Source organism: Mus caroli, chromosome 17 (genome assembly GCF_900094665.2).
Source record: "Mus caroli chromosome 17, CAROLI_EIJ_v1.1, whole genome shotgun sequence".
NCBI classification, from domain to species: Eukaryota; Metazoa; Chordata; class Mammalia; order Rodentia; family Muridae; genus Mus; species Mus caroli.
The window spans coordinates 67197597-67208850 of NC_034586.1; the positions used below are offsets into that span (position 1 = coordinate 67197597).

The window sequence follows — 11254 nt, forward strand, 5'->3', positions numbered from 1 at the left end:
GCACTACTGTTCTGTAAGGCTGACACTCAGTACAGCACTACTGTTCTGTAAGGCTGACACTCAGTACAGCACTACTGTTCTGTAAGGCTGACACTTAGTACACTATTGAGCTGAGTGTTCTAGAGGAGCCCTGAACCTGCAATACAGTGCTTTGTGCTTTTCAGAGGTTTCTGCCATTTCCACGTGCTTCATTATAAACCTCCTCGTGACTGAGAAGTAGGCAGAACACATGACAAATTAACTCCCTGAAGACAAGAACTGAGGCCATAGCTTTTCTACTTTGGAAAAATTCTTATACTAAACTTCTGGATCTTTGACTACATGCTATTTACAATGGAATTTTACTACCTTAAATTTGGAAGAAATGAATAAATGACACCCACTGAGTAGCACTGTGCTGAGGTGGTGACAACATATTGTTTGCATCAATTTAGTGGGGAGGGTTTAAAGCCCACATACCATTCCTGCCTTACTTTTTTTTACATATTATTCTTGGTTTTTACTTTGTTTTTCCCTTTGGTAGAGGATCTTCAAATGCTTCCTTAAAGGAAGAGGACTACAAGGAGCCTTCACTCTTCCATTCTGGGGATAACTACCCCTTATCTGATGGAGATTGGTCCCCATTAGAAACGTGAGTATCCTTGAAATTTCTGTTTTCCTAAGGGGAAGGGAAGCTTATCAGTAGCTTTGTTATTCGATAGCGATACCACTTTCCCATTTGTGTAATAGTAGAGTAACCATTAGGTAAAATTTAGCATGACTATGAAATGATTTTCAACAACCTTGTTGTTCCTAAATTTAATCTTGTTCTAATGGTGCTTGCCAGTTGTAAATCTGAATAATCAGCCTAGCATTTGCCTGACCTACCACTAAATTCCAAATCTAGGTCTTTGGTGTCAGATAACACAGTGAGAGAACATGTGACCATACTGTTTGTTATATCTGTGATCAAACCATTAGATTTTAAATGATTTTTTTAAATTTATATACGTTATGTGTAAGGATGTTTTGTCTGCGTGTATGTCTGTGTACTGTGTGCGTGGCTGGTGCTCACAGAAGCCTCGGAAAAGGAAGTCAGATCCCCTCCCTAGGATGTTAGGATTGCAGGTGATTATAGACTTAGCAGACAACTGTGAGTAGCCATGGGCTTGCTGGGATCCCAGGTCCTCCAGTTCTTTACTACCGAGCCATCTATCTGGTCCCACAGTAACTGATTGTTGAGCCCATCTTCCTGTGTGTTTTTTGCCTTACAAAATTACCTGTATCACTGGTTTCTGCTGAGAAACTAGTAAATAATACATACCATGGTGGGTCTACAGAGGGCCTAGGAAGCCCTTAATAATCCTAACTGGCATTTTTATTTCATTAAAGAACTCCAGTAAAATGTGTAATTGATGCTCCCCTCAGGAGGAATGTGCGAGCTCACAGCTGGCCTTGCTCCTTGAGGCTGTGGCTCACCTGTGAGACTGAAGCCTGCTTCCCTTTGTTCTTGTGTTTGCAGCACCTACCCACAGGCTGTGTGCCCCAAGAGTGACTCGGAGCTGGAGGTGAAGCCATCTGAGAGCCTCCTCAGATCTGAGTCGCACATGGAGTGGACATGGGGCGGGTTCCCAGAGTCCACCAAGGTATGGGCTCACAGGGAAGACAGGGATGTCTGACTAAATTTTAGTAAAGATCATTTTCCTCCATTAAATGAAAGAAGCGATTTCTTACCAAATTCATAGAGAATTATCATGGCAGTGCCCTCTTGTGGTCAGAAAAAGTGTTTAAAAAAGTAAATAAAAACATTTTCATAATATTTCCACTATACGTTTACTTGTAACTGAAGGAATCCAGTATCTTTTGTAATTTAAAGATACCTAAATTAGAGTTTCCACACTGAAATTTAATAACTAAAGGTAGGATGGGGCATAGCTCAGTTGGCAAAGGTTTGTCTTCCGTGCTCAAGACATTGGGTCGTGCACGTCCCCAGCATCAGGAAGGAGGGGTTCATAAAACTTTCCAGCTGCTCACACTGAGAGAGTGATCAACTGAAAGGTCCATTCTGCGAGGTCATTTACATCTTCTGTTGAACTCAGTTTTATTAAAACAGAGATGTACTTGCGTTTTTGACTGCTGTAAGGAACACTGGAATCATGTTTTATGATGAGGTTCTCATGTATACTATGAGCTCTTTCCTTCAAGATGACATTTTCTGTCCTAGACTCTGAAAATTGTCTCTACAGTTTTCTCCAGTGTTTGACTCTGATGATAATAGTTACAAGTGTGACTGACTCTTATAAATGTCATGACATTGAACCAAATAGTTATTTTGCCAATTGTGTCCTGTTTCACAGCTAGTGAATGTATTACCATATATCAAATTAACCATAACAAATGCATTTGAAGTTAGTTTTTAAACAATTCACCTTTGCAGGTCACCAAAAGAGAACGGTACGACTATCATCCAAGGACAGCTACAATTACACCATCAGAGAACACGCATTTCAGGGTAATCCCCAGTGAGGACAGCCTCATAAGAGAAGTTGAAAAGGATGCTACTGTTGAAGATACTGCCTGTACCATAGTGAAACCCAAACCTAGAGCCCTGTGTAAGCAACTGAGTGATGCAGCGTCTACTGAGCTTCCCGAATCACCTCTCGAAGCGCCTCAGATTTCATCGCTATTAGATGCAGACCCTGTTCCCAGCCCATCAGCAGAGGCTCCCTCAGAACCCAAAGCAGCTGCTAAAGACTCACCAACAAAAAAGAAAGGTAATTGCTGGACCTCATGTACCGTCAGGGTAGAGGATACGCTGTCTCTGTGTGATAGTCCTTTGTGGTTTTGCTCTCCAGTCAGACAGAACCTGTCCCAGACTTGACTGTGGTGACTTACCCATTGCGGCTTCTCTCGCTCTCTAATTTCCACCCTCCCCCCCCCCAAAAAAAAAAGACTTTCAACTTCCAGGCTTTTGTTTTGGTCTTCCAAGTCAACACTCAGGAAGATTTTAAGAAGTGTTCAGTAAGGGCTAGAGAGATGGCGCAGAGGTTAGGAAGTGTTCAGTAAGGGCTAGAGAGATGGCGCAGAGGTTAGGAAGTGTTCAGTAAGAAGTAAATGAATGAGTTCCAACCATTGATGAGCATAGTGACAGTCCTATTGCCAACATGAGGAAGCCACACATGTCTTCCCCAAGCATACTACGATGTGTGCTGTGCTTTTACACCAAGATTCGTGTGTTGTCTTGAATTATTAACTAAGAATGTTAGTGAATGAAATCTTAAATGACCTTTTGCTTCAATAGAAATAAAAATAGAACAGAGAAAAAGTGTTTTCTCAGACCTCTGCTTAGCTAAAGCAGAATGAAATCTTTTGTAGGTTTGGTATGGTTTAAGAATAACTGTCTACTAGGGGAGAGATGCGTCAGTGGTTAGGGCCATGGCTGTGTCTCCAGAGGACCCACGTGGCAGCTCATGACTGTGATTCTAGTGCCCGGGGACCCAACGCCCTCTTCTGGCCTCTGTGGGCACCAGGCATACAGCCATATATCAGGCAAAACATGCATATACCTAAAATGAATAGAAATAAAAATACTTTTTAAATGTCCACTAATTATTAGTGCTTTCTTTCAGTAATTTCCCTCCTTAAACTGGTGTGCAGACTGAGAAGGCCAGCCCTTGTCACAAGCACTCACTTTATATCAGTTGTTTTAGATTGGGCTTGTTGCTAAAAGATACACAGTTACCCAGTGAGAGCCAGCAACTACACACTCTGGATGCTAGCTTGGAGCCCATGTATGTATGTGTGTGTATGAATGTGTGTGTGTGTGTGTGTGTGTGTGTGTGTGTATATATATATATATATATATATATATATATATATATATATATATATATATATATGTGTGTGTGTGTGTGTGTGTGTGTGTGTGTGTGTGTGTGTGTGTGTGTATGTATGTATGTATCTCCACCTGTCATATTTAGCTGAATTACTGCTTCATTTTGATGGAAGAAAAAAAATCAAACATTCTATTATCACAAATTGATACAGGCTCAGATCATTCAGAAATAAGGTGTTCAAACTAAGAGTGTTGGCTATCCAGGGTGTTTGTGGCCGAATCTGACACATAGCTGATGGTGGCTCTCACCAAAATCTACACAGTGTTTGTTCTGTTGTAAGAACTGTTAAGGGGCACAACCAATTCTCATTTGGTAGATGCACATTGTGCAGGGATTTATAGACATGGGAACTCAGAAAGGTTCCTACCATTTCTGGCTTTATACTCCCCCCACACACATGGTTATGAACGTTTCATACACTCTGTGGCGCTTCACTCAGTGGCAGGAATGTTGTCTGAGAAGTATGTCCTTGGGCAGTTTAGTATTGTGTAAACATCATAGTGTTTTATACAGTACAAATCAATTGACTTGACTTCTTGTTATAATCAGGAGACGCAGGGAACATGAAATGATGCTGTTGCTGGTATAGAATGGCATACCATTACATCAGTAGACAGATGGGAGTATGCCCTAAAATAGTTATAAGTAATAACTATGTAAATAAGTCACGGGTATCACTACCAAGATAATCTGTACATAGTTGGATGTACTTACTAACATAGGAATAACGGGGCCATAGGTGTGCTCACACCACCACCATCGCAAACATGTCACCCTAAGATGCTATAGTCGCCAACTGTCACGAGGCAGCAGACATTTCCAGGTCCATTTTAGTATTTTGGGACCACCATTGTCTCTGTATCCACTACAGTGTCATTATGTGGTACAGTACACAGCTGTATCTCTGCCATATCTTAACTTAGAAACAGAAAGCAAGTTCTAGACGTGTTAACATTTCTCTCTTGAGAACCGTAGGACATGCCATGTAAGTCTGTTCTATGGATCACTACAATACTGTTACATTCAGAGAGAGAAAAAGAGAGACAGACAGAGTGAGCCCAGGCCAGGACAAGATAGAAAGCAGGACAGGCACTGGTTCTGAGGCCTTGCCTTAGGCACACAGTGGTCCTTCTTGCTTAGAAAACTTGATTTTACCACAGAATTGTAAGTAGAGAATAAATTCTTACCTCTGTATTTTTTTTTTTAAATTAACAGGTGTTCACAAAAGAAGCCAGCACCAGGGACCTGATGACATTTACCTTGATGACTTAAAGGCTCTTGAGCCTGAAGTGGCGGCTCTCTATTTCCCTAAAAGGTAGTGTGTGCTGTTGCGTAGAGGAGTGAACAGCTTGAGATACTCTGAGTGAGAGGAGCAGAGTGACTGTCTTTTAGCCAAATCTGCTTGTTGCTTCTGGTTTTGGGAAGCTTATAATTCATGTGTGTTGTCTTAACTGTAGTGACTTGAAAGTGTCACTTGTTTATGAAAACATATAAAAGTATTAGACTTTAGAATTTAATCTCTCACCTGGTGTGTGTGTGTGTGTGTGTGTGTGTGTGTGTTTACTCGCACTCGGCTCCCCGTGCAGAGGACAAGGGACTCAGTTGTTTGTTTCTCCCAGCCACGTCCCAGGGATCAAGCTCAGGCTGTCAGGCTGTCACAGTGAGCACATAGGCTTGCTGAGCATCTTGGAGACCTAGTTTAGTGTGCTCTGTACAGTCGTTAATAACAAACTGAATATGCTTATGTAATTGCATATTTTTAAATAGTACATTTCAGTTTGCAAGTATTTTACAAAGAATTTCTTCACTCCTTTGAAGAGTATGAAGCCACGTGTGAACTTAGTCATCTAAGGCCTCATTCCAGGGACCCTGTCCTCATGTTGCTCACAGTTCCTGCTGCGTCACAACACTGTTGTCCCCATCCCTCACTGTTTTAAAGCAGCGTGACTGTGAACCACAGACAGTGTACACTGACTGTCTTACCCGGTTCTTTTAACCGTAGAGGAATTACTACTTCATACATTGGTTATAAAACTATTTTCTTCTCAGAAGTATGGCTTGAATCTACTGAGCCTTATACACAATGATATTTTTTAAATAAATTATTGGGAAGACATACTTCATTTTTACTTGGAATGGAAAAATGAGATTGACATAAATATATTTCAGATTTTTTAACATGTATTTTTGGGAGGTTCTTAAAGTTCCTTCCTAACTATACCTTAACTTATCTTAAAATGGTACATACTTCATTTGAAATAATGGGTTTTTAAAGATGGAAGAATTGAAATTGCTCCAGTTTTTAAGGGTGGAAAAAAATTCAAGTGTAATCTCTTAGAATTATGACCTTCTCAAGTCTGGCAGTGGTGGCACACACCTTTAATTCTGGCACTTGGGAGGCAGAGGCAGGTGGATTTCTGAGTTCAAGACCAACCTGGTCTACAGAGCAAACTTTAGGACAGCCAGGGCTACATAGAGAAACCCTGTCTCAAAAAACAAAACAGAAAAAGAAAGAAAGAAAAAGAGAGAGAAGGAAACATAGATAGATAGGTAGATGACTTGGTCTCATATTTCCCTATCCTTTTACTTTATTTTCACACTAAGAAATAGAGAGCAGGGCCAGACACGCATGGTGGCACACACCATTAATCCAGTGCTTGGGAAGCAAAAACTGGCTGCTCTCTGTGACTGAGTTAGAGGCCAGCCGGGTCTGCGCATCCAGTGCCAGGACGGCCACACAAGGCTATGTAATAGAGACACCTGGTCTCAAAAGGAAAGGGGTGCACTGGGATGTTACTGTATGTGATAATAATTTCACTGGTTAAGGTTACTGCTGTTCACTAGCCACACTTAGCTTGACGACTGACTACTGGGACATGTCATAATTGTGCTTTGTCGTGCTTGTCACCCTCTGTGTTACTAAATTGTCATAGTTTATACAGCCAAACTCTCACACATGTCCCATCATCCTGTGGGTTTGGCAGCTTGCTGAGTCAGATGGCATCCCTGTGTGACATGTTGTTGCCGTTGGAGGACTCCAGCTGCTGCAACTGATAAAGCTTGGGGAGAGTGTTCCAGCACTGGTGTTGGTGGGGTCCCCACACAGGCATCTTCTATCTCAGGAGCCCAGGAAAGACAGTGCAAGAGCTGAGAGAGAGTGCACAGCCATCTTCTGCTATGGCCTCTCTGCCCCTCCCTCCCCGCACGGGCTTGCTGCTCTGCCCTCTCACTGTCCATTTGAGGGTGTGCATTACAGTTAAGAGAAAATTTCCCCAAACCTAAAACTCCTTCCTCGTCTGAACAGATCTGCAGATCTGCACGGCTGCCACCTGCAACCCCACTTGTAGGTTTATTTTTGGTTTTTGTTTTGTTTTTCAGAAGTTTGTGTTGATCTCACCAGCTGTGTCATGCTTTGTCTTGCTTTAATACAATTTTAGGAATCCTGCCTTCTTATGTAAGGGATGTGATTTAGTGGCCAAATGTCTGTGTAGGATCCTAAGTTCAATTCCCAGTATTAATTTTTTCCCCCGCTTCTAGGAAAATTCTGAACATATCAAGTACTATGCTAAATATTTAGCGAAGTTTCAAATAGTTAATGGCACTCCAATGCACTCGCCCTCTAGCACCAGACTTTCGGGGCCTCGTCTAGAAATAAGAATAGTAAGGTCGGTGCTGCAAAGACAGCCTGCATTTCCTGATGCAAGCCTTCTGTGTATTTCTTCTTGAGTAATTTCTGCTTTTTAAATTAGTTTAGTTTTAGAGAGTATTAAGTTGTTGAGGGGAGCAGTTTGACTTAAGAATACAGCCTGGGACCCAGTAATTTTCTCCAGACTGCATATTACCATGCCTTTTTCCTGGAATGCAGGATCAAAGCACTTCCAAATGTCAGACTTTTCTTAACTGTCCTGTTAGTTCATAATGGCAGTTTAAGTTAGTACTTATAACTTTTTCTTCTATAATTACAGTCAGGAAGACCCCAGTTGAAAGTCTGGCACCATTGTGAAGTGTTTTCTACATTCACAATTTTCTCATATTCAGATTCTTACTAATGTCATTTATAAATGTGGTTTTTAGATACTACTTTAAAAATTTATAGAGCAGGGTCACTGGGAAGATGGCTTGGTGGATAAGAGCACTTATCTGTGATAACATAAGACCCTGAGTTCAAATCATCAGTCCATGCACAAAGAAAGGTGTGACTGCTACACATGTCTGTAAGTCCAGCATAAGGTGATGGAGACAGGTGGACAGATCCAGGTACTCTCTTGTTGACCAGCCTGGCCCAGATAACAGGTCTGCAGCTCAGGAAGGGCACGTGCTTGAAGGCAGATAAGCCTGAGAGTGATGGAGGTAGACACCTGCCCGACATCTTGTTCTGCATCTCCCTGTGTGTGTGTGTGTGTGTGTGTGTGTGTGTGTGTGTGTGTGTGTGTGTGTGTGTGTGTGTGTTTGTGTTGCCACACATGCATGCAAACATTATGTCCTCACACATCTCAGAAGTTATTTTGATTTCCCATTTGTTCATCTTAGGGAATAAGTCCTGGAGAACCATACACCAAGCCAAAAGTATAAGAAGTCATGACAGAATAAACACTTCTTTCTCCTTCCTTCCCTCTGCCACAGTGACACGGATCCAGGTTCCAGGCAGTGGCCTGAGTCTGACACGTTCTCTGGTTCTCAGTCCCCACAGTCTGTGGGAAGTGCAGCTGCGGACAGTGGCACTGAATGCCTCTCAGACTCTGCCATGGACTTGCCTGATGTAACTCTCTCCCTCTGTGGAGGCCTCAGTGAGAATGGAGAGATTTCTAAAGGTAAGCTGGACAGCCATGCCTGCTCATCACTTGATTTAAAAGTTGTCCTTCTGCACAGATTTAATTCAATAAATGACTGGCATGAGAAAAAAAATGTAATGACAAATGTATTGAAACATTGAATGCTGTCTAAATTCTTGACTGTCCCTGTGAGTATGGGATACTTCCCCATAAAGACACACCCTTGAGGCATCAGAGAGCCTCTGTGTGGGGAAGTTTTGTGAGGACCTCGACCTTGAAGGTTCTGATTTCAAATTCACAGGCTCTGTTTTCTGCAGAGCAGTAAGGTGGGCTCACACTACACTGATCGACCCTGCTTGTGTGTAAGCGTTCCCAACTGCCTTCCTGACAAGCGCCAGGACTCAAAAGCTGTGGGACAGCGGCTGTCCACCAAGTAGACAGTAGCAAAAGAGTGCAATTACCTGTCTCCTGCTTGAAAGATGTCTGCCCTAGGCTCTTGGTTCCCCCATCTCCTGTGTTAAGGATTGAATATAGAGCAATTAGCTACTAAGCACTGTACCTTAGGTGCACCTGATCCCTCTTGATTTTAGTTTAAATAACCCTGAACCAAGTTGCTTAGGTTGACCTGGGTGGTCCAGAGAGATCTGGTTCCCTCAGTTTTCCTGCCTCTGGCAACTTTGTATTCATTTTAAATTAATTTTTTCTCAGTTTTCCACCGGCCTGTAATGGCTGTTTCTAAGAGTTAAGGTTTTTTTTCCCATGGCAAATATCATCACTTTAGCACTATCCTCTTTCTCCTCCCCTTCAGAGAACTAAAAATGTGAAGAGACACTGGATGAACACAACCCTAGACTTGCCTCAAAGTAGAGCAGGGGTGCATGTTATAGAATGTTATAAGCACAATTGTTGGGGTTTTATATTTTAGATGGGTTTGGGGTTTAGTTTGTTTGAGTCCTAAAAATATGGAAGTGTCTTGACCAATGTGGAAAACATAGCTTTTTTTTTAGAAGCCTTTTTGTTAGACCTACAAATCCTTTAGCGCAGATCACTGTAAGCATCCTGCAGGGACCCTTGCACTGCCACCATATTGGCCTGACCATTGTTTTCTTTACAGAGAAGTTCATGGAACATATCATCACTTACCATGAGTTTGCAGAAAACCCTGGTCTTATCGACAACCCAAACCTCGTGATACGGATATATAACCGGTAAATACTGATGCTTTGATCATTGCCAAGTACTCTACAGTATTTAACTGTCAAAGTTTTCCTTACTTTAAAGTTTGTGATCACATAAATGGGCCCACAGATAGTGGTTTGTGAGGCCAGAGCTTCAGGCTGTTGCTGCCTGAGTTCTTGAGACACTGTTATTTTTTTCTATGGATTTCTCAGCTCAGAGAAGTTTGGTTTAAAGCAAGTCTTCAAAATTTAGTTGCTCATTGTTGGAAAGAATCAACAATTTGATAAGTTATTTTTTCCTCTTTCCTCTAGTCTTGCAACCCTCCCTCTGCCTCTGACCATCCTTCCCATCATGCTTTGCTTCTGACACCGTCTGTGTAATGGTTTTGCACAATTTTTGTTTCTCATAGTTACTACAACTGGGCGTTGGCTGCTCCCATGATCCTTAGCTTACAGGTATTTCAGAAGAGTTTGCCTAAGGTGAGTGACGTGCATTTGAAACCTTCTTCAAAGTATCTGCAGCACACAACAGCCAGAAAGTTTGTATTCTGTACTTTTAGGTCCTATTCAATGTTTTGAGTTTAGTATTTTATATCAGAGATCCAAATTGCTATATTCGCCCACAAAGGCCATACCTGACTCGACAAGACTGAGTGGTGCTCTGCACACCTCCCTATCCCATCTGGTGCTCTCAGTCGCTCAGGAGGAAAGGCAGTGTACTCCTCTGGGAATGACAAAGCTCTAGAGCAGTCTGGTGGTGTGAGGCCTTGGTGTGGGAACAGGGCCAGTGGACGTGGGCCTCCAACAGTGTCAGTGGCTGCTGTGGGCATAAATAAGGCTTGTTATAATAATGTACATATTTTGCACACTCCCTTCAAGGAATGTCCTTTTTGTTAACATTAATGACTCCATGTTAGTCTAAAACAGCATGAGTCTGGGAGGTGAAGGTGTGGCCACTGTCTTAACAAACTGGTAAACACTGGGACCTTCAGGAGAGCTCTTAAAGCTGTGGAAAAGAACTCTAAAAACATGAGTTCAAAAATACATAGTTTCTCAACTACACAAAATTATAAGGATGTGATAGGAATTGTCTGAGGGGCTTCACAATTCTAAAACAGCAGAGGCAGCTGCATTATGAACCAGCTTGTCAGAAAGATACAAAGGCAGGCAGATTCCTGAGTTCAGGGTCAGCCTTGGGCACAAGGAGTCCAAGCCCAGGTATAGTAGAAATAGTAATTTCAGGACAGGGTCCTACCCAGCTAGCTTAGCATGTGTAGGTAACAGAGCTAGGCAGATCTCTGAATTCTTTTGCACCATTAAAAGAAACTCTTGCCGGGCGTGGTGGCGCACGCCTTTAATCCCAGCACTCGGGAGGCAGAGGCAGGCGGGTTTCTGAGTTCGAGGCCAGCCTGGTCTACAAAGTGAGCTC

General features: G+C 42.3%; 1 protein-coding gene across 3 annotated transcripts in view; it reads left to right on the forward strand.

Annotated features, from left to right (window-relative positions):
- The window catches only part of Lpin2 (lipin 2), a 109114-nt gene that overhangs the window by 87250 nt on the left and 10610 nt on the right, over window positions 1-11254 (forward strand). For all 3 annotated transcript variants that reach the window (XM_029471295.1, XM_021186181.2, XM_021186179.2), the window contains exons 5-11: window positions 524-631; window positions 1502-1625; window positions 2417-2753; window positions 5091-5190; window positions 8499-8686; window positions 9762-9855; window positions 10236-10305. In XM_029471295.1, coding sequence (XP_029327155.1) covers window positions 524-631; window positions 1502-1625; window positions 2417-2753; window positions 5091-5190; window positions 8499-8686; window positions 9762-9855; window positions 10236-10305 — 1021 coding nt within the window. The remainder of the gene's footprint in view (window positions 1-523; window positions 632-1501; window positions 1626-2416; window positions 2754-5090; window positions 5191-8498; window positions 8687-9761; window positions 9856-10235; window positions 10306-11254) is intronic.